The sequence below is a fragment of the Alternaria burnsii genome (genome assembly GCF_013036055.1).
Source record: "Alternaria burnsii strain CBS107.38 chromosome Unknown 753, whole genome shotgun sequence".
Lineage (NCBI taxonomy): Eukaryota > Fungi > Ascomycota > Dothideomycetes > Pleosporales > Pleosporaceae > Alternaria > Alternaria burnsii.
Genome location: NW_024066118.1, coordinates 990,237 through 1,012,811, shown reverse-complemented (window position 1 = coordinate 1,012,811; position 22,575 = coordinate 990,237). Strand labels below are relative to the sequence as shown.

The following is a 22,575-nucleotide window of genomic DNA, read 5'->3' as shown; positions in this document are numbered from 1 at the left end:
GAAACATCTATCAAAAAAGCCAAATGAGAGACAAAAAATGACAAGGCGGTTGAGCGTTGTGCTTATGCCTTCTCTGAGATCTCTTGGACTGGTGGTGTGTTGGCGCCAGTGATGGAAGCGTATCTTGCGGTCTCAACATTCTTCTCACCATCGGCGTTTGAGTTGCGGCTGCTACCAACGTGCGAAGGTTGGTCAAGCCTCTCCTCCTTGACGGCGCCACTGTGTCCACCGACCTCCTTCTTGTCTTTCTTGTCCTTCTTGGTCTTGGGTACGCGGACAAGGTAGTAGAGGAGGAGAGCGGCAGCGACGTTGAAAATGACGTAGGCCCAGAGGATACTGCGAAAGGGAGTCAGTGATGGTTCATTCAAGCATGTCAGAGAAGGTTGGCTTACCCAAAGTTGCGCCATACGGTGGAGTAGCTGGAAGAGATACTGGCAAGGAAGACGTTGGTGTCCTCAATGGCGCAGAAGTTGCAGTTTTCGGTTGCGTCGGGGTTGAGCATCTTGCCGCCAGCCAACGCTTTCCAGTCCGCGATGTATTCACCGCAAGTTTGGTTCGGGCGAGGGTTGAAGTGAATCAACTCGTTTTGCGCGCATTCGACTACACTGTTGGCAAGACCAACAGACAGCATGCCAGACACCATGTACGTAAAGGGCGAAAGACGGTACATGAAGATCCAGAATCGAGGGAACGTAGAGGGCTGAGCGAGGACACCACAGAAGATGAGGCAGAGCGAGAACATCAAGTTGGCCAAGTTACCACCAGTCTCAGCGGAGTCGAGACCAGCGATGACCATATGCGTGAATGTGGAAGTGAAGAGCAAGAACATCCACGTGAAGAGGAAGAGCTGGAAGCCACGGAGGGCGACGGCGTCGGTATACTCTGCGTTCTTGTACAGGCCAATAGGGTAGTACCAGCAGAAGAAGATGAGCACAGCCATGAGGGAGTTCCAGGGAAGTTCGACAACGATGTTAGAAATCATAAATGCCTTCCACGAGTACGCTTTGGAAGGACGTTCGCGGACCTCGTACAAAGCACGCTGGGTGACGAAGTGAGGCATGATCTGCTGGACCAACTGACCGAAGATTGTCATCAACATGAAGATACCGAACATTTGGTTCTGGAGACCCGTCTGAGTGTTGGGCATCTGGAAGAGCGAGAAGCCGATGAAGAGAGCCGAAAGAACACAGAGGAAGGTCTTGGAGTAGATGTACGAGGGTGTGCGCCAGTATTGCTGAAAGACACGGATCATGGTCTCGCGGAGTTGAACAGGAAAAGGAGCGGCAAACTCGCGGAAGGCAGCCTTGTCCTCGCGCTTCTGAGCAGACAAAGTACGCTGGAGAGCTTCAGCCTGGCCACGTTCGGATTTGAGTTCAGCAAGGTGGCGTTTGACTTCACGGAACTCCTCAGAGTTGCGCCAGGTCTGGTGCCAGTCAATGTCTGTGTGTGAACCGGGAGCGGCACCAATGACTTCCAACATCCATTCAGCAGGGTTAGCGGCAGGCGGGCAAGGATGACCTCCGTTGCGGACAAAGTAGTCGACCAGAATCTTGGAGTTTTCACCGACCTCTCCGTAGTAGACAGTACGTCCACCACGGGCCAGGAACAGGAGACGATCGAAACGTTGGAACAACATAGCACTAGGCTGATGGATAGTGCAAAGAATAGCCTGGCCGTTCTTCTTGAGCTTGTCCAGAAGATCGAGAATAGCCCAAGATGTTTGAGAGTCCAGTCCAGAGGTGGGTTCGTCCAAGAAGAGAAGAAGAGCGGGCTTTGCAGCTAGTTCAACACCGATAGTAAGACGCTTTCGCTGCTCGACGTTGAGACCTTCACCAGGGACACCGACGACGGCGTCAGCGTATTCGGTCATCTCCAGAAGCTTGATGACCTCCTCGACGTATTCGACCTTCTCTTGACGAGAGACGTGGGCTGGCTGACGGAGAACGGCGGAGAAGGTAAGGGCTTCACGGACAGTCGAGGTGGATAGATGAAGATCTTGCTGTTGAGCGTAACCTGGACATGACGTTAGCAGACGGTTGCAGAAAGGGGAATAGTACAAGGAAAACATACCTGTCTTGCGCTGGAAAGAGTCATCGCGAGGCTTGCCGTCGACCAACATTTGACCGGTAATGACACCCATAGTGGTACGTGTAGCCAAGCAGTCGAGAAGCGTCGTTTTACCGGCACCAGAGACACCCATGAGCGCAGTCAAAGTACCGGGCTTGACCCATCCGTCAACATGGTCAAGAATACGGCGGGGCTCCTTCTTGATTGTGATGTCGTAGCAGACGTCCTCCCATTGGAAGATGGCGGTTTGGCGTTCGATGATGGCAATGTTGTCGGAATCGTTCTGGGCAGTGACGTTACGTCCGGGAACGGCGGCCTCAAGATCTTCTTCAGACTTGCTCTTCGGGGCAGCTGCCTTGTGGCCACGACGGAAGACAAGAACTTCACCCTTGGACTTCTTAGCAGTGATTAACTCAGTACCAACGAGGTAGACGCCCATGAGACCAAACATGAAGGCCCACATGATACCGAAGTTGCGCCACTTGTTCTTCGCATAGTAGTTGAAGGCCGAGTTGATGTAATCATCGCCGTTGACGAATGGCTGTCCAGGAACAGATCCAATAGTCCTGCAGGCTTGTTGAAGGCCAGAGACGTCACTGTAGCTAGCACCTGATGGGATGAAGTCGTTGCACTCAAAATTCCTGTTGTGGAATTCGTTCACCATGAGGGCCTCAAAACCGTAACTGACAGGGTTGATGTAACGGATCCACTTGGACCAACCCAACATGTAGTTAGGAGGAATGGCAAAACCAGTGTACATGACGAGACCCAAGATGAGGATGGCGGCGGGTGCCAAAGCCTGGACAAGGGAGCGAGAGCAAGCGGCAATGGAACGGAAAAACATGGACATGACGAGCGTCAATGTGAAGGAAATCAGGATGAAGAAGAAGAAATTTCCGGGTTCTCGTCGAAGGTTCGTCATGAAATACAGGATCAAGTTGAAGGTGATGGCGTTGACAATCTTGTACGGCATATCGGTCAACATACTGGCAAAGGCCTCGGCGGACGGGTGGTACAAGGCGTAGCGCGAGTGCTTTTCGACAATGGGACGTTGAGCGTAAAGGGTCAGAATCTCGAGGGCGGAACCGAAGGCGTTCATCAGGATAGCAAAGAAGAGAAGAGCGGAGCGAGAGTAGAAACTGGAAGTGGTCGATGGGAGGTTGTAGAAGACGGACGAGATGATGAGGGCCATGATGGAGTTGGCGACGAGTTGGGTGACGGTGATACTGGGATCTGCCTTCAAGCGAACGAAACCTCTCCACAAGCAAAGCTTGACTTGCTGGACGTATGAGAGAGTGTAAGGCGACTTCTCACGCTGACCCTTGGCCTTCTGAAGCTGGCGTGACTCCTTGAAGCGCTCGGCAGCCTCGCCACCGATGGGGTACTTCTGCTCGTAGGCTTCAATGTCGCGTAGAAGAGCTGCTCGCTCAGGAGACTCCAACCAGCGCTGCGCGAACTCGTCAGGGGTGCGAGGAACACGGTCCTCGAAGCCCTCGCGAACGATGCGCTCCAAAGGACTGGTCATGGAAGTCAAGAAATCGGCATCGGTTTGACGGTCGGGGCAGTGGAAACCCATGTTGACGAAGAAGGCCCTCGCCTCAGTGGTCTTTCCAAAGAAGATCTGGCGACCCTCGTAGAGCACGAGTGCCTTGTCGAAGAGGTCGTAGGCAGCCTGGGGCGCCTGGTAGATGGCAACGCAGGCAGTGGTGCCGTTGATCTCGGTTTCCATGCGGAGGGTTTTGCAGAACTCGATGGCGTTTGCGGAGTCGAGACCTCTGGTGGAGTTATCCCAAGCTTGCAGTGGCGCTCTGCTGAGGGAAGCTTCAGCGATAGTGACACGCTTTCGCTCTCCTCCAGATACACCACGGAGGAAGTCGTTACCAACACGGGTGTTGATAGTGTGAGAAATTCCGTACAGGGCCATGATGACATCGCGCTGGTGCTCAGCAAATTGCTGTACACTGACGCCACCAGGGATGTTCCTCGGGCGACGTGCCTGAGCAGCAAAGTAAAGAGTCTCTCCAACGGTCATCATGGGAAAATGAACATCGACTTCGGCAGTGTAGATGGCTTCACCCCGGTAGTTCTTGTTCATAAGCTTTGGGCTGACACCTGATCGTAGTCAGTAAAGGGGGCTACTATATCACTTCAATGGCAAACGTACCCTGGTAGTTAATGTGCGAGCGTTCGTCAACGAAGAAGCCGTGTGTCTCTCCAGTGATAGTCTTGAGGAAAGTCGAGCAACCAGATCCAGGAGGTCCAAGAACAACCAACATCTCGCCAGCCTCGACCAGACCATCGCAGTGTTGCAGAATGTTAATCTTGCGACCCTTGTTACCCATGACTTTCTTGACGAGTCCAGGTCCATCCAGCCACACGTTACCAACACTCTTTTGGTAATCAGTGTCGGCTCCGAAACCGTGAACGTTGAGGTCGCGGAAAGAAACACCAGCAGTTCGTGTGGGTGGTGCATTTTCGTCGTTCAACTGGAGGTTAAGCATAGCCTTTGTCCATGCTCGTGCATTAAAGTGCTCGCCATTGGGGTCTAGCGAAGAGTTTGGTTCTGCGTTGAAAGGGTTCTGGTTGGCTGAAGACATTTGACTTTGCGAGGTAAGTCGTCGGGCAAGTGCGTGAACAGCCTCTTCTCTCCTATTAGCCTCGGCGATTTCGTCCGCGTCGTGTGTGTTGTAAGATCCATCCTTTTGGTCGGCATATTGGTTGTTGCTCCTTGGTGGTGAGTTCTCGGCAGCTGCTATGGTTGAAGCATCTGACTCGGCAGCTTGCTCGTTGTCGTTGTAGTTTGAAGGTCGTCTGCCACCCATCTCTGGTGGTGGAACGCCGCCGGATACAGCCTCCCGATCATAGTTGGAGGTAAAGTTCCCGACTAAGGACATGTTGGGCGAGAGATCGCCACTTGATGGCCGGTATTAGTCAGGTATAAGGGAAACGGAAAGAAGGACAAGTATTAAAAAGGTAGTAGTAGTAGAGGTTGTATGGTAAGAACAACAACGACAAGACCGGGGGATTGAGGTAGGTAATAATAAAGGTAGGCGCAGCTAATGAGGACAGCCCAGGCGGCCCCAGTAAAGGATTTGGTCCAGCGGGCGGCGGACTGACGGCTTGGCTTGCAAACCGGAGACGGATGGCCTGCCTGCCCGGGGCGCTGGGCTTCGCTTGCATCGAGAACAGCTAGCGTATCCCCTCGGATACGGTGCATACGATATCCATCAGACTAACAGCCAATCAGAGCGAGGAGACTACGGTGACGCGAATTGGACTCATTCTCTGTCCGCCACTGTCGTTTCGAGAATTATCATCGGACAAGTTGCGTTGCGGCGGTCGACGATCGCCGTTTCCATGCGGCTCCTCTGATGTCGCACCCCCAGGCAGCACTCTCCAGCTACCACGGCTGTGGAATCTGCATGGTCTACAGCCTGTATACAGCGCCATGATCCGAGCTTGTTCGTCCGATTAAAGCCCGGGGCTTACTCTAAGGCTTGGCTAAGCTCACACCTAGTCCATTTGCCCTCTAAGATAAGCGAAAGAGAAAGCGAATCCTCGCCTATGGCCCAAAAGAAAACAGCCGTCTACAGTCGATTGTCTCAGTAACCGTAGGGGTGCATGCGCCGTGCAGGTAGACGACTGAAGGAACAGTACATTCTCTTGACGTCGTTGACGTTGTGCACTTCTTCCCTGTGCGACTATGCATGTCGACGCGGGCAACGATCCAATCGACCACGTTCCTGTGCCACCTCCTAAACAAAACAACAGCTCCAGACCCTGGCTACAATCTGCGCGGACGAAATTCGCGAGATTCAGGGTGAAGATTTGTGGGGACGGCCCCAAATCGTTGCGTGGCAGCTGCTCGGTGTTGGGTTTCTGTATCCGGTTCGACCTGCCGCTCGTGGCTTCACGCTTCTAGCGCCCTTTTCGGCAGCGGATATCGCTTGTTCCGGTACCACAGAAGGTGGAACGGTCGTTCAGCCTTACCCTGGCATACTCTCTGACCCTGTTCGTCTTCAAAAGCTTCCGGTTCCCGTCGTGTCTCGATACTTCTACTCCACAGCCGTTGCCTTTCGGCTCGCCGGTTCCAAGGGACGTTTTGTTTACTGATGCTGTTGCAGGGGTTACGGGACGATACGGCCATGAACGGCGGATCTTGGCTTTTCCGACCACCGGTCGTGTGTGGCTGAACCACCTCGATATACCTCAAATCCCGTCAAATTCGCGCTCTCTATTCATGTGCGCTGCTGACTGTACCTGCTCTTCTCCTCAAGCGCCATGCATGCCATCCGATGATCGATTCAAGACGTGGACGCAGGTCGTACCATCCAAGTGGTGTGAGTCTTACACTCTTCTACCGGTAAGCAGCTGGCATGTCACATACGCCCTCTGGGCACTCTACTCCAAGACGGTACGAGTCCGGTCAGCAATTGGCATGTCATGCCTTATCGTCGTAGCCGGGAGGCAGCACTCTGATGTTAACCGAGACCAGCGCTTCTCGCGCTCGAGCCCTGATGGACGTACAGCGGGACAGATGGTTGGGTACTCGAAAGGGGCCCACAGCGCTAGGCAACACTCTGTGCAGCATCGAACTGTTGCGTGTCTCAAGGTCTCGGAGATGGACGAAAGAATTAGGCTCGTGGTACCCAAGCCGAGGAGGATCGGTTGCACTTTGTTTCTACGTGCTGTGATAGCAGGCTCGCGACATCTACAGCCGAGGATCTTCGGTTGCGATTGCGTCTTCACTCTGACAGATCCGTCGGGCCGATTATACCCAGATGTACATTAACGTTCCGGGTCAGCCTGGGGTAGCGCTGACGAGCTTATTGGGACAGCGCGTCTGAGTAATCTATGAGTGTCGGTTTCGCATTCTACGTCTTGAACCGAATGCGATACTTGTAATTGCGACATCTACAGTACATATGCTCAAAACACAACCATGTTCCAATCCCAACACCCCAAACACCAGCACCATCTCTCAACATAATCACAACTTCCCCTTCGCCTTCTTCTTTGTCGGCCTCAGAATACTCTGCTGACTCATACACGCCACCGCCTTACCCTCCTCGTCCCATATCCACGCCTCGCCAAAACTACGTCCTTGATCTGCAACCGGCGCCCTCAACTCCCTGAGCAACCACCCATTCACATCCACCTCGTTCGCAAAGATTCTCAACGAGAAATCAAGACTAGACACTGCACTTACGTCGTCAAACCAGCGATGGTTGAACGACAGCGGTAAGAACGCAATAGCGGTGTCGATGAGGAAAGTCAGTGCGGTGATGTGATCGATAGGCTTGGGTAGGACTTCCTTGCTGCGGATCCAATCTGCAGTCGTACGCGACGAGGGAGGGAGGTCGTCTTGTGTATGCGGGAGCTCTTTTGCGATGCCGTAGAGGTTTTGCGCAAAGATGGCATTGGGGCAGAGACGTTGGTCGTAGAGATGGTTCAGCAGATTGAAGCCTACTGCGTGCGCATCCAGCATCTTCTGCGGCATCTTCCCCTCCGCGACAAGACCGGAATACGCAACGGATGGTGTGGGGCAATCCTTCCAGTTTGGATAGCTGTTCAAGGGAGCTTGGGAGTATGATAACAAGGACGAAGTCTCTGCGACCATAAAGTCCGCCGTTGCGAGGAGGCATACTCTTTTCTTTCCTTCCTTTCCGGCATCGGTCGTCTGGCTCACTTCCACCTGTCGTGTCGCAAACGTCCGTGTCTGCCTTACTACCCGTACATTGGCCCGCAGAGGCCGGTCCGTGTATGCTGGCCCCAGGTAGTTTCCTTGCATAGAGTAGAGATGGTAGCCTTCCGGTACTGTGAGAGACGCTGCTTTGCATGCCACGGCGATTGCATAGCCGCCGTATGCGATGTCCAGCGGATTGCCCATCTTCTGAGGTAGGTTTATCATTTCATACTCATCCTTCCCAACTTCTTTCAACGCTAGTTGTTCCATGAAGGGCTTTTGTTTGGGAATGGATTGTTCGGCCATGTTGAGTTGTGGTCAGATGAAAAGAGACCGGAGGATTGTGCGCTGAGCGAAAAGGTCAAATCTAGCTTTGGGCGTTCAAGGATGATGACGAAACGGTAGAATGTCAAGGAGAGTGCTTGCGATAAAGGCAGACGTGTTACGGCCAATGCTGTTGAAAAGGCGTGCCACTAGCGCGCAGCCCTAACGCCAACCTCGGTAGGATTCGATCGATGCTCAGATACGCGATACTTGGCCCGAATGAAGATCTTGTTGCGAGCGTGTAACAGACTGAGTAGTAAACAAATCCAAGATTTGAACATAGTCTAGAAGACCGAAACGAGTCGTAATGATATGGGAACAAACTAAACTACATCACCATATTCTCTTAGCGACCATCGCATATCGACTAACGTGTCCAAAGCTTGTCCCCTTCTCCCTCTCTTCCTGCTCCTTCTTCCTACCCTTCTCGTCTCTCTCCCTCAACCGCTTCAGCGTTTCGGGATCATCATCGTAGATTATCTTCCTCTTCTCCTCGTCCACATCAACAACGCCCCAGCCCCCGATCCTCTTACCCCCAGTCTCAACGCTCATCTTCTCTCGCTCCTGCATACCGTGATAGCGCTTGCGACTGATGGACAGCAGCAGCATACCGAGGATAAGTTTGAAAGCAAGGAAGATAAAGTAGCCAACGAGGAAGACGATGAGCATGGTCGAGCCGGCGATCAGATCATCGAGGGTGTAGGAGAGGGGATGATACCAGGGTTGGGAGGGAACACCAGCACCAAAGGAAGAACGACCCAAAGCGCGGCGGAAGACATGGTCAATGTGGGCGAGAGCTGCGGTCGTGGTGGGGGAGGAGGCAGGGTCCGAAGAGAGTGATGTCGATGTTGTGTGGAGGGGAGGCGGCATGTGCATGGCAATGAACATATGATAAGTCTGAATAGCAGCACGGATGAAGAGGCATGACAATGGTATGACTGGCAAACCCAGGCGTCGTGTCAAGTCTGCATCAGCAAAGGCCTGCGAGTGTTAGCTAGAAAGTGTGGAAAGAACAAGGCAGCTTACGTTGGAATAGTAGTCCTTGGCTAGCACGTCGAAGAACTTGCTATATACCTCCGGTTTGTACTGGTTGAACTTGGTGATGTACGCGTGTTTCAGCCAGTCGACAAACATCTCGCTGCCCAACACCAGTAGGAACGGATTGAGTACCTGGGCGATGTACTTGGGAAAGATGGTAAAGCTCATAGGTATGATACTCGAGGCCTTGAGTGGAGTCGTGGACGCATTCGCAGATCCAGTAAACATGGCCGTCCACGACGTATCGCTGCTCTGGATACTGAGGCCGCCTACTTCAACGACATTGCGCATTGCAATAATGAGAAGCATGAGCCAGAGCTGGAAGCGTTCTACAATATCTGCACAGGTGATCTGGAAAAGGTTCTCTTTCTCAAACTTCTTGAACACGGTGCCCTTGATTTCCACAAATTGATTGGACATGAGCAGTGTCAGTAGTGCGTTCGAGTAGGAGTTGACGGCCACGTTTAGAGTGATGACCTGGTAGAACAGCGCTGTAGCATGGGCAACAGTGTATACAAGTGCGAGGGCAAACATTCCGAGTGGCCGGAGAACCTTGCTTCTACCGTCGGGATTGCGATCCAGGGTCTCACGAGAAAAGAGACACTCCAACACATCCTGACCAACAGCCGAGAGCAGGCGGTCACATACCTCGAGAACGTTGTAGATGACATAGAGCTTGATCGCTGACTGGCCACGAATGCCATGATACATGCGACTGGCATCGAACCGCATTAAGACAAAGCAGCTGGCGATGACTAGGAGACCTTTCAGTATGTCTGCTTTATGACTTGGTTGCAGCGTTGATGGCGTAGACTTGGTGCGCCGATGACGAAATCGAGAGTTACGAGGCCGGCGCACTCTGAGCTCATTCATGTCTGGAAACTTGAAGGTTGTCGACACGTGCGGACTCTGCCTGGCTGTAGCACTGACTGGAGGAACAGTCGAGGACGACGTTTTACGCGACATTGACGGAGCCGCCTCGTCGGCGGGCGTTGGTAGAGGCGTGGGGACGTCGGTCTGCTTCCTGCGCTGCCAAAAGCGAGGAAGGCCATCATAGACAAAAGCCCAGAGATCACGGAATTCTTTGACAATGACGGAGCCCCACCATTTGACCAAGATGAGGACAGCAAGCAGGAAGCGGAGGGGGAGGATCGTCAGAACGTGCATCCATGCATCGAGACAAGCCAGAGCGCCAAAACCCAATATGCCCTCAATTTTCAGCGGTATCCTCAGGAAGTTGAGCAACCGCTCGTACTTGATCTCGGACGATTCATAAGGAAAGTCTGTCGTCGCTGGACGGTATATGTACAGCGGAGAGGGGCGGCTTGCAGAAAGTTCTAGCGAGAGAAAAGTAGGCATCGACATTGGCGGCAGCGGGAGAGCAATTGGCGTCGGCGAAACCTGCTCCCGCATCTCGCGCGTCTCTTTGTGTCGGTCGTGGCCCTTTGATGTGCCATCTCGGTGGTCCAGACTCAACGGCGGAGGAACATGTCTGCCGTGCCTCCGGTCCTCTGTTTCTTGGGTCTGGGTATGTGTGCGTGACCGCGACCTGGACGTCGTCCTCCGTGTGAGCGAGGGCGTAGTGACGGATCGTGAGCTGAGGACAGGCCGGCCATTTCGCAATTCAGTTGCAGATGTTTTGATAAGGACGACCTCCTTCTCCCGTGGTGCATCCCGCCCTCCCGAGCCTTTCTCTTTTCTGGTGTCGCCATTCAGCTCCACGGGCCGCTCCAGCACCACGCCCAAGAGCTTATTCTTGCCCTGTCCGTCCGCGTCTTGGAGCGGTGTGACGTCTTCTAGTTCGTCCTCAAGAATCGGAGTCGCTGCTCGCACTGGGATGCTCGCAGGCTCACTCGTAAGCTCTTGGATCTGGCGGGGACTAAGCTTGAGAATCTTCTCGTGCTCCGACACGCTGCTCCTTCTCCGAGCATCTCCAGGCCGCTTGATAGGCCGTATCTTCTCGCTTGTGTCTGAGAGGATAGCCTCTTCGTGCACGCTCGGCCTCCTGCTCGTGATGCTCGAACTGATTGCGCTGTTCGCCTCGACCCTGGAGCCATTCGTCATGTTGTGCAGCGGTTGCTCGCTCCGGGCTTCATTGTTGCGGCGGGCACCCGGGAGTGCCAGATCGTCCGGTTCGGGCGTTGAGGTTGGCGTAGGCAGCTGGCCCGTCGTATGCGATTCAGCGTATGTCCGTGTGTCTGCCCCGTTCATGACGTGCGGAGCTGGGGTTGCTGGTCGAGTGCATCGTGTGTTGCTCGACGTCGTGCTGGGTAGGGTAGTCGCAACGTGTTGAAGCTTGGGCATAGGGCTTAGTGCCTGCCGAACCGAGGAGCCATACCCCAAGCCACCAACGTTGCATCGCTACAATGGTACGCTCGAGTGAAGACCGTTACAGGTACCGCATTGCACTCCGCACATGAACAACAATACGCAACGTCGTCGGCGACCCTGCAGCAGCCGCTTGGCACCGTCGATAGCCGCGCACACTCACAGACCGCAATACAGCGGCCTAGCACTGTGGGAGGCACACTTCAGCGCGATTGCCTCTTTTGGCCAGAACAGGAAAACTATCTCTGTTCTGGCTGATTTCGGAAAGGGCCGCCTACATCTACCCCAGCTTGACTAATCGTCCTCAAGTTGCCCGTGAATCGAGTATATGCGGCCTTCCAAGGTTGCCCTGGTTTCAGGTTGCTTCCATCTTCCTACATTCACAACGATACAAAACTGATCCATTACTAAGAGAATCGCTTTTCGCGCCAATCCAGCATCCCAAGCTGACTATGATGCACCCCACGGCGTGAAGCACTTCAACCACGGATTGTATTGAGAATGAATTGTCATCATTCAATGTATATCCTGGTAGGACCAGCATCTCACGCACCCATTCTTTTGACGTCGAGGCACAGAAGTCGCGTATTCTTGCCGGACTGATGGGCACCAGAACCTAGATTCTTAGAGTTCTACTAGTCTACAAACATGCAGACATAGAGGTTGTAGCGACAAAAGCCAACTGCACAGAGCATCATGCAAGCAGTGCATTGGATATACCATCACGTGTCTAGACGTCCTGCGGGCTTGTTCTACAAGAAGATCATTGCTGTCTGGATAAACAATTCCGAGGCTTGGGAGCTGATCGACGAGCTGCTTGGGCATCCATGCGACTTCCTTTTGTTTCCAGGCGTCATGCCACGATAGTACTATAGTTCCGCAAAAGCAAACTTCACGCTTGCGTGACGAGGCACCCGACGCCATGGCTGCTTAGCCTTGGCCCTGCACACCGCTGTGCGAGACACCACGTGCTGTCTCAGTCGTATACAACGACAGCCGCATGTACCGCAGGAAGGCCGCCTCTCTCTGAACGGGCGGGCTACAAATCTTACTACACTTTCGACGAGCGAGGTCAGATCCATGCGTCTGCGCGTACCCATACCGATGCTGTATTTTTGGTGTGAAAATACGAGCCTCGGGTAGTACCGCGTAAGCGGACAGGGATATCGCTGTACGCGTGATCTGTAGGAGCTCGAGGATAAAGTCAATAGCGCCCTGATTGAGTTAGAAGGACACCTGGTACTACCATATCAGGCTGTCTTCCTTCTGCCGTATATGTACATGGGATCGATGCCTATATCCGTCGTCGGGCACAGTGCCGAGTTCCGCATTGAGATCCACACTGAGAGGGACTGGCCTGTAGATGTACAGTCTTCGCTTCGATGCCGGATCTGCCGGATATTCACCCGAGTTGAGGATACTTGCGAAGCACATCTACCAGCTCTTTTGCCTGTGATACAGTGATCAGCGTGAAACTTCCTTGTGCTAAACAATGCAGACTATTGTGGTACAAATCTCATCCGCTCGCCCCGAGCTCGTGTTTGCTGGGATGTCCATAGCTTACGTGCATGAAGTGCAGGTTGTGTATCCAACCAACTTGGGAGCTATGAGAGGGTTTTCGTGAGGCTTTTCAGCCATATCAAGCCAGTGTAATCGATTTCCTATTCTGATCCAGCGTAGAACTTAATGCTCCTCTTCGCAACATGACACCGAGGGTTTGCAGGCCACGTTTCGCGGAACGTCCTTTGAATACTGCAGTCTTTCACGCGAAGTCCGTGCCCATGAGGTTGGTCCCGAAGGCGCTAATAGGAGGCAAAAGCACCGCTCGCACATTGAGCTGAGCTGGATGCATAGAAACAAGTGTTTCAGGTCTGATAGGTAGTCCAGAGGTGCATAGTAGCGCCAGTAGAGTGCCGGAGCTTACGAACGGGACTACATCTCATAGCCAGTGGCTTGTTCGTATCGAAGCACCAGTAGCATACAAGCATACGAATCTAGCCAATCAGGATCCGAGGGGCTGTCGAGGCCGGTCTGCTGCAGATTGATGCAATCTCATGTTAAGCGAGGATCGCAGGAGTAGCCCATCTGCCTTAGTGATGTCGATATGTCTAGTAGACGGTTCCTCCGCGGGATCGCATATCTGCAAGGCTGGAACCCAGGCGAGTGGACAACCTCGATCGATACCCGTCAGGCACCACTGTACTGGAGAAACACTGGTCTTGTTCTCGCGGGAGCAAGACCAACAACAAGGACCTGGGAACGGATAAGCTCTGGTTGGATGCCAACGCATAGGGGCTGCATCGCATCAGGAGTTGCTGTGCCACATGCGCGCAGGAGGGCGCAAAGGGCTGCCCCAGCATTGAGGACCCGACACGAGGCGTCTTGCTTCAGGAGGAGATGAGCTACAACCGTAGCCGGCGGCAGACTTGATTAGGAGATGGCACTACGAGGCTGAACAAGTCCACATGGCTGCAGGCGACACGCAGTAGTCGCGTGGAATGGTGTCCACACTGCTGCAGGTCGGAGGGAGCGGCAGTCTTCTAGAACGCGAGCTCTTTAGCCTGGTGTGGGCTCAGCCGAAACTCTGTACTACACGCCCACGTACAGAGACATGCAACGACTGCAGCGGCGCGCATCCGCGAAAGAGTCTTGCGCGTGCCTGCTGTGCTGAGCTGTCGTGCAACAGTTGTCAACGGGGGTTGAGCGATCGGGCCGGAGCGGTTGTAAGCAGGGATGCATGCATTCCGACTCAGAATTTCCCGAGAGAGCCACGGTGTAGTTGTGGTGGTGTCTTGGGGAACGAGAGTTGGCCAAGCAGGACGAGTAGTTGGCAATTAGTGACAGGGGCGTGGTGGACTAGTGCAGGTCCCTGGAGGAGGCACGGAAGGATCGGCCAAGACCATTACGTCTGGCATAAGAGGAGTGAAGGTTTGCCTAGCCAAGATGGCCCCGGGAATACAATGTGCGCGCCAACCGTCGAGGTCGGCGTGTGAGCATTGGCACTGCAGCGGCCATGTGCGCTACTGGGTTGAGCGAGCAACTTGTTCTCTTGAATTCTCGTCAAAAGGCCGCGAAGGATGCCAAAGCAATTCCGCTTGACGTGGCTCTCAGCGCCGGCCTGAGTACCCGCAGCTGGTTTGCTGCAGAGGTGGTCGCCCGTCGCACGGTTCTACGTTGTTAGTAGAAGAAAGCGGGTCTTGGGGAGAAGAAACTAATCGAGGAAAGCCCAATCGGCGCCGGCTCCGGGAGCGATGCTTGGTCTTATCAGCGACGATGAAGGGTTTGGACAAAGGCCAAAATCGGCGAGACAGGTGTATGCTGCCAGTCTCGACATGTGGTGGTTGCAGGAGGAAATTATAACGACTCCCGAGCTAAGCCAGTGCTATGATTGCGCGGCGTCGGGCCTGTGGTTGAAGATGTGTTTCACGACGAGTCCGAGCGTAGTGCAGATCAGACGGGAGCAGGACGACGTCTCGCTGAACCCCGGAAACCTTGGGGCTCTGACGGCTCAGATAGAGTGCGCCGTCCCGTGACGAGGTTGCGTGGGTGGGAGGCTGCACATGGGATTCGTGGTGCATGGGGCTCGCTGGGCAGTCTCACCTGGCAAACTAGACGTCTCTAGAGGCAGACAATGGCGTCGTGGTCAACTATAGCCATGGCTCGGTTTGCGTAGGGTGCGGCCAGGCCTCGTGGGCGGGCGTTGTACTGTGGCTGACCATGACTAGGGGAGCATCAACGCTTGCCTCGTAGCAGCTTGGGTCGTCTTTGATGGCCCAGTCGTGGTGCAGGGATGCGACTCAAAACGTGTAACCCATGCATTTCCTAGCCACTAGTCCTGCCGACACTAATCTTCCTTGGGCCACGCCTGCGAAACGTGCCTCTTCAATCCTGTCGGGCCCTCCTTTCAACTCTGCTTTACTTCTATCTCACGTCTGCTGCCAGTTGCTTCTGCCCTAATAATCCCCGACTACCCGCCCGCCCTCGCCTGCCATCCAGACCACGCCCGCCCGCAACCACGACGCCGTCCCCACTGCCGTCCCCACCACCAGGCCGCCGAAGCACCCCCGGCCACGTCCATCCTTCGCCTGATGCATTACTAGACACGCATTTCCATTCCTCAGGCAGTCTGCCATTGTAGCCTCCCATGGGTCAGAGCAACGGCAAGCCCGTCGTCTTCACCGACCAAGGTGCGTCTCCACCAAGGCGTCTTCGGGCAAACACCGTCACTAACTCCCCACCAGTAAACCTCAACCACTTCCGACTGCTGCGAGTTGTTGGCAAGGGCGCATTCGGCAAGGTGCGCATCGTCGAGCGGAAAGACACGGGCCTCACTTTTGCGCTCAAGTACATCCGGAAAGATGAAGGTGTGTGCACAATGTGCGACTGCATGCCAGCAGGGACCGATGCTGACCTTGTGCGACAGTGGTACGCTCCGAGAGTGTTCGCAACATCATTCGAGAGCGGCGCATGCTCGAGCACTTGAACCACCCCTTCCTCTGCAACTTGCGCTACAGTTTCCAAGATATCGAGTATCTGTATGTCTTCCGCCGTGTCGACAGCCTGGGCACCAAGCTGACAGTCCCAGATACATTGTGGTCGACTTAATGAACGGCGGCGATCTACGCTTCCACATCTCGCGAAAGACGTTTACGGAAGAAGCAGTGCGCTTCTGGATAGCCCAGCTGGGTTGCGCCGTGCGCTACATCCACCAGCAGGGCATCGTGCACAGGGACATCAAGCCAGACAACGTGCTGTTGGATTCCGAGGGCCATGTCCATCTGGCAGACTTTGTACGCTCTATCCCGCCCACATCCCAACCGTCACTAACATTGCCAGAACGTCGCCTCCGACTTCACGCCCCACAAGCCGCTGACGAGCAAGTCTGGCACGCTCGCCTACCTGGCTCCCGAAGTGTACGAAGGCAAAGGATACTCGTGCGAAGTCGACTGGTGGTCACTGGGTGTGCTCTTCTACGAGTGCATCTACAACAAGCGCCCCTTTGAGGCCAGCAGCCACGACTCGCTCGCCGCCAAGATCTCCAAAGGAGAGCCCACGTATCCTGTTACCAGCCCGCCTGTGTCGATGCCCTGTCTGCATGCCATCAGCTCGTTGCTGGAGAAGGACCGGAAGAAGCGCATAGGCGCCATTGGCTTCGAGTCCTTCACAGACAACCCCTTCTTCCGTCCCCTTGACTTCGTCGCCCTGGAGCGGAAGGAGATCCCACCCGTCTTTGTCCCGTCGAGCGACAAGACCAACTTTGACGCGACCTACGATCTAGAGGAGTTGTTATTGGAAGAGGCACCACTGGAGGCGAGAGCGCGCAGACAGAAGCCCAGAGAAGCGCTCAAGGATGATGCGACCGAACAGGAGATACGGGCAGAGGAGCTCCACAAGATGATTGAGACTTTGTTTGAGCCTTTCAACTACACAACGGCTGCAGACCAGCGGCCTCCAGCTGCTGTAGCAGTGGCAGATCCCCAAGACTCGGTCGGCGGCTCAAGAGCGAGTAATACAAGCCAGCCGGACAACGCTCCCACATCTGCAGCAGGGCAGCAGGTAGACCCATGGGGGCGCCCAGTCGCGCCGACCAACAAGTCCCAGGACGGCGATCTCCATCCTACCCGCTCCGCTACTACCGCCCGATCAACGCAATCGCCCAACGGCAGCCCTCCGCTTGCCACGAACATTCTGAACCAGACCGCCAACACTGGATCACCCACATCGCAGCGTGGCGAGCATGTCGATTATTTCCCCCATGACGGCTCCGAGATTCCGACGCCCTCATTCTCCCGCCCTATAAATAACCGCCAGCGCGGATCACAGCGCAGCATCAGCACAACCGGAGGCGTACAGGTAGTTCTCAATGAGCATGGCTCCTGGACCGAGATGGCTAACCAGAGTTCCGCCCTCGTACAGAAAGATGCACACGCCGAGAAACCGTCTGGCATGCTCGGCTTCCTCAGTCGCAAAAAGGGTCGGGACAGGAGCCCCAAGGCCAAGGAGCGCGGTGTGCTGGGCAAAGAGGGCGCCAGAGTCATCATCAGCAACACTTGAAAACCTCATTTTCGCCATCTTTCACGCCCCTTGACAACGCCTCCACCAACGAGTTCCCTTCAGTAGATGTTTTCCCCGGTTCAGGTCCATTTCTCCTGCGTGGCGTTTCTGGCGTGTTGGGCTCTTCACGCCGCCCCTCTGGACTTTGCGACGCTTGAAAAGTCGTCGCTTCTCCTCATCAATCGCATCAAATTTGCATGTTCCACCACCCTCGGAAGGTGTGCGAGACGGGCGTTGTCGGTTACGTTGTTTATTTCTACTCAAAGAGTGTTGGGATTACTGGGCAGAGAGCTTGCTCCGCCAGCAGCAACATGTTAGGGAAACATAGAATGAGGGGGAGAACAAGAAGACCAGGCGACTTCCTGAGAGGAGGACGAGGAAGCTGCGCCATTGTACATTTGTATGTGTGGATATAGGAATGTTCGGACGCGAACGCATGAGCATGCATGCCTGCTTGCGCGAGTTCACGAGCACAGACTACGTGGGGAGATGAGGGTTTTTGGTAATTGTTGGAAACGTTAAATACCCATCTTTTCACTCTTGAAACACCCTTTCTACTCAACAGCTCGTTCCTTGCCTTTCCCGCGCCCTCGGCTGACTGCTGCCGCCGCCCTCGTTTCACAGCTCCTAACATGTCTATTAAAATTATCCTTGCGCGTCCATTCCTTGTTCGGCGTTGGACAACCGGGGATAGTGCACCACGATCGCTTCTCTGATCGGAAGCGATCCGCATGCACAGTGTATTCGTGGCGATCAAGGTCTGCCTTTACCCCAAAGGGTCGCATGCAAATATCGCATACGTAGCGAAGATTGTGTTGACGATTGTAGTGTTTCCTTTGGAGGTCGTGTTAGTATCTTTGATGATGCTCGATTGCTTTTCATAGTAAGACTAGAGCACACTTTTGTGAGGGGAGATACGCACTTTTGCTGTCCTGGAGTCTGGAACGTTTTCCCACAGTCTCGGCATGTTAGATAATTCTCTCCAGGACTTAATGGGTTGGCGGGCGATCTTATTCCAGCGGACGATGGTGTTGTGATTGCCGATCCCGGTATCGTGACATGTGTAGCTGTCGAGGCAAAACTGAAGTCCGTCCTGGCAGAATCCGGTGTAGATTTACTCGACTGTGGACTTGGAGACGTCTTCAGGTCTCGTGGAGACAACGATTTGGGCATCAATGTACGTTGATTAGGACGCCTTCTTTGGTTCGAGTGAGTGGTCCTTCTGTTATCGTGGTCCTCGGACGGTTCAATACTTGCGTTCGCGGTATTCAAGGGATGTAAATCAAGGCCTGCTATCCTCTTGCAAGGAGCCAAATTAGGAGTAGACGCTGGAACAAATGCATGGACTGGATCTGTCAGTCGTGTATGTTGGAAATCGTCGGAAGTCATATCCACTGCCACTTTGTTGTGCTTCGGGGGATTCTTTAGATTTCTGGTCTGCGCTCGACCTTCTGGATGTGGCAAGTCTTGTGCAAGATGATGGTTGTTGGCCAGGGGCCAGGAAACCTCTTCTTGGTCGATATCGGTAGACATCTGGTTATCGATACTACCATGTATTGGCTCTGGTAAACGCAGCTCACAGCTATCTGAGGATGTGCCTGCTGGAAGCATCTCCGTGTCTGAGGTAGCCAGATCGATGTCAAATGTAATGCGTTCGTCGATCTGCGGCATCTCAATATCCGCAAAAGATGCTTCTTGATGTGGAAACACGTCTGGTGTGTGCGACGGACCAGCAAAAGACGAATAATACACAGGGTTCGGGCGGTGCTCGACAGCAAATGGGTTGACATAATCTGATATGGTATTCTGCTGCCGATCGTTACTATTCCCGATGTTTGCAGAAGCGAAGGGGAGATGTGAAAAATGGACTTTTCATAAGTTGTTAGTGATAGCACTATAGTGGCTAGTAGTCAAACACACCTTCCTCGTTCGATGGCAATTCTAGCAGAGTTCTTTGATTATAGCTGAAAACTTGGTTTGGAGTGCCGCACTCTTTTTCTTTTGATGAGTCGGACCTTGCTGCGGTTTTTGACTCTAGCGTAGTCGCTCTATTTGAGGTCGGCTGCGGCGACTTGAAATATTCAGGTGGTACTACTTCTGGGACTGGTAGCTCGGATATTCTTCGGTATTTGATCTCAGTTCCAGCATATGTCGTGTCAATTTCCGAGGGCTTCTCGGGACTCTTGGCCGCCTTCCTCTTCCGCCGCCTCAAAAGCCAACATATCGTCCCAACAGTGACAACGACGCAGATAATTGAGACAGTAATACCAATCAGAACCGAAAGATTATGGGCCGCAGATGGGGCTCGTTTGCTACGAGAAGGCGCAGTATGCAATATTGTGGAGCGGACAGTGAGGGCGATGGGGGCCATCTTGACTGTAAGGGTATGGTAGTAATAGAAGAGTTATTTTGGGCGAGCGAAAAGCAAGAGATGCTATAATTATGAGATGTACGGGTAACTGCGAGGCTGAGTGAGGCATACTCATGCTGATAGATTGGAGCCAATCATACGTGCAGATGGCGGAAACTCGAGGGACTCTGTCTTGTGCATCATGCAAATGCACTTCCTTCTCTTGCAATCAGGAAAGATGCTCTTAATCCCCTCGCTCATTGGCACAAAGCGAGAGATATGATGCATGCATGTCGCCGCTGTGAAAAGTTGCCCTATGGTACAACTCCGGAGACGCACAATTTCTCCGTGAAGTCCTGGGAAGGGCAACCAGCGCGATGCATGTATGCTTCGACCTGGCTAACGTAGAGTGTTGAGCCATTCATTGGTTCGAGTGAGAGTCCTCCAAAAGTACCCGGTCTGCCTCACATTGCCACATCTGGATCATGTTCCCGGGTCTGGCTAGGCATCTCCCAGTGTCTGTGATTGCCCTTGCACTTTTCCATGCCTGCATCATGTAGTGACTTCGCTTTGGCAATAGCCCTCTCGCAACGATTTACATGTCTAGTGAAGTTATCTTTTCGGGCGTACGTCTTTTGTGGATCCGAGCAGCCAGTGTTCGGGCATTGGAACACTTTTGTAGGAAAGTCATGAAGATCACCTCGATGGACACTGTTTTCGTGACGTCGAAGGTCCGCACGGAGCCCAAATCGTGAATTGCATATTTCACACGAATATCGGAGGTTGTGCTTACGATTCTGATGGGTTCTACAAAAGTTTGGGTGAGCAAAGAGGCTTGAAGACTGAGTATCGTTTGTGATTGAAGGCTACGTACCTTCTCAGGCCTGGTGTTCGAAACTTGAGGTGGCAGATAGAACATGGATACACCGGATCAGTATCTGCTTCGACCGATTTGGAAGGAAACATAATGGCTTTTGAGACAGATGGATTGTCAGTCGGCGAGGTGCGTGACGATGCCCGCAGGGATAAGGTCCTTGTGCTACTGTTCACCTCTGTGAGGGACCTCGGTGACGACGCAACAATGATACCAGTGTCACAACTGCCTGGACATAGCTCTGACGATTTGATCGGGGTAGTGTTGATTATTTCGACCGTCCCAGGCCCACTCTGACATGGACTCTTTCTCTCGTAGCTCGTAGGGACTTCTGACGTTGTTGTGACAGGCAGAATATCGTCCATTGGTAGATCTGATCTACTAGACTTCGAAGGGGGTACCGCATCACCAGAAGGTTTGGTATTGATACCTTGCAGCGGTGGCGAAGTACCTTTGGATTCAGTGCCATTGGCCGCTGCATATATCGCTGACGGGTTCCCAAAGCTATTCGATCTTGTGCCGCACACCTCGATTATGCTTTCGGGTCTTCGTAGGCTTGTCTCATTCGCACTGAAAAGTACACCTTCTTCCTCATCCTCATGATGAATATTCCCGATTGAGACTGATAAATGAGGAAACATAACTGGGTTGGGCTGGTACTCCACTTTCCAAGGATCGACAGTATTGATGCTGTCGATCTCCAGGGGAGTGACGCCGGATTCTGTTGGATCTGCTGGAACTGGCGGAAGTGCTATGGCAGGCGCATGAAGGGGGGGATGATCCTCGCTTGGGAACAATGGCTCGTCGAGATTCGGACTTCTTTGTCTTGTTCGCCACGCACATGTCCAAAAAATGACCAGGAACACGAGGAGACCGCATAAGGACCCAAGGACAACTCCGGCGATTGCACCACTGCTTAGACTATTCTCAGTGGCAGTGCGTGGCCGGAGAATATTCGATTGATAGACGACGTTTGGTAAAATGGCCATGATGTGTTGATAGTAGGTTACTTAGGCTGGAAGTTTCCTTTGGATCTTATAGAGAAATCGCTCTCATATTAAGCCTAAGGAGCGTCAGAGACATAGGTATGTAGACGTATATATACAGGTTAGATCTGTTTGTGACTTAGGATAAGGCTGAGGGAGGCTGGAGGCATACTGATTTAGTTAGGGTTCGCCATTGGACAACCTACACATTGCCGCGTTTCAACTTTGCTGCACTCGAGCCTAGCACCAAGGCGCCGCATGTACTGCCCATTTGCTTCGTGGAAACCACTAATATTTCCTGTCGTACTTCGTACCTTCCAAAGCTCACAGTCCACACCAAACTAGAGTGGACATGGGAGACGACACTTCGAGAGGTCATGAATACATCCGTGCGCAGTCGGCGATCGACAAGTAAAACTTCAGCCCTGTCAAACCGCCACAGTGTTGGTATTGCGGCCTGGAGAAAGGTTATTTGGTTGTTTTGTGTTATAACTACCTGATGCGAGATCAGTGAAGAAGGATGACGATATCGACTGGCTGCTTCCGGATGAAGCTGACCCACCCTACAGAGCTGACACAGATGCAACCTCTGACGATGAGACGCTCTCATTACACTAGATCCATAGATAGACTGAGTGAATAGGCTTAATGACGTTTGACCAGTTCCATGGCTGGATTATGTATACGCATTATCATAGTCTCCACGCCGTAGTCATCTATCACAATCTAAACACCCCACAGAACATTTTCACGGCATCGTCGTTGAAGCTGAAGAAACTGATCTTTGGGTATCGAATACGAACGCCGTCTTTTCGCCCGGCTCCTCTGAATATGAGCGTAAACTCCTACAACGTAGCAAGGAAATCAA

General features: G+C 53.3%; 7 protein-coding genes across 7 annotated transcripts; 2 read left to right on the top strand and 5 right to left on the bottom strand.

Moving 5' to 3' along the window:
• Window positions 1-62: 62 nt before the first annotated feature.
• GT037_008438 (multidrug resistance abc) lies at window positions 63-4,961 on the bottom strand (the record flags this gene model as incomplete). Its single annotated transcript, XM_038933485.1, has 4 exons — window positions 63-336; window positions 393-2,013; window positions 2,071-4,179; window positions 4,232-4,961. 4 exons carry the CDS (start codon window positions 4,959-4,961, stop codon window positions 63-65), a joined length of 4,734 nt encoding a protein of 1,577 aa, XP_038784150.1.
• A 2,096-nt stretch (window positions 4,962-7,057) lies between these two features.
• GT037_008437 (duf-domain-containing protein) lies at window positions 7,058-11,326 on the bottom strand (the record flags this gene model as incomplete). The annotated part of the gene is made up of 3 exons (XM_038933484.1): window positions 7,058-8,029; window positions 8,450-9,058; window positions 9,104-11,326. The coding sequence occupies 3 exons, from the start codon at window positions 11,324-11,326 to the stop codon at window positions 7,058-7,060; spliced, it is 3,804 nt and encodes a 1,267-aa protein (XP_038784149.1).
• A 986-nt stretch (window positions 11,327-12,312) lies between these two features.
• GT037_008436 (uncharacterized protein) lies at window positions 12,313-12,877 on the bottom strand (the record flags this gene model as incomplete). Its single annotated transcript, XM_038933483.1, has 2 exons — window positions 12,313-12,658; window positions 12,801-12,877. 2 exons carry the CDS (start codon window positions 12,875-12,877, stop codon window positions 12,313-12,315), a joined length of 423 nt encoding a protein of 140 aa, XP_038784148.1.
• A 1,817-nt stretch (window positions 12,878-14,694) lies between these two features.
• Window positions 14,695-14,976, top strand: GT037_008435 (uncharacterized protein; the record flags this gene model as incomplete). Its single annotated transcript, XM_038933482.1, has 1 exon — window positions 14,695-14,976. One exon carries the CDS (start codon window positions 14,695-14,697, stop codon window positions 14,974-14,976), a length of 282 nt encoding a protein of 93 aa, XP_038784147.1.
• Window positions 14,977-15,587: 611 nt separating this feature from the next.
• GT037_008434 (kinase-like protein) lies at window positions 15,588-17,497 on the top strand (the record flags this gene model as incomplete). Its single annotated transcript, XM_038933481.1, has 5 exons — window positions 15,588-15,630; window positions 15,685-15,807; window positions 15,867-15,978; window positions 16,029-16,233; window positions 16,280-17,497. The coding sequence occupies 5 exons, from the start codon at window positions 15,588-15,590 to the stop codon at window positions 17,495-17,497; spliced, it is 1,701 nt and encodes a 566-aa protein (XP_038784146.1).
• Window positions 17,498-18,789: 1,292 nt separating this feature from the next.
• On the bottom strand, window positions 18,790-19,868 carry GT037_008433 (uncharacterized protein; the record flags this gene model as incomplete). Its single annotated transcript, XM_038933480.1, has 3 exons — window positions 18,790-18,843; window positions 18,893-19,365; window positions 19,418-19,868. The coding sequence occupies 3 exons, from the start codon at window positions 19,866-19,868 to the stop codon at window positions 18,790-18,792; spliced, it is 978 nt and encodes a 325-aa protein (XP_038784145.1).
• A 786-nt stretch (window positions 19,869-20,654) lies between these two features.
• GT037_008432 (uncharacterized protein) lies at window positions 20,655-21,710 on the bottom strand (the record flags this gene model as incomplete). The annotated part of the gene is made up of 1 exon (XM_038933479.1): window positions 20,655-21,710. One exon carries the CDS (start codon window positions 21,708-21,710, stop codon window positions 20,655-20,657), a length of 1,056 nt encoding a protein of 351 aa, XP_038784144.1.
• Window positions 21,711-22,575: the final 865 nt, after the last annotated feature.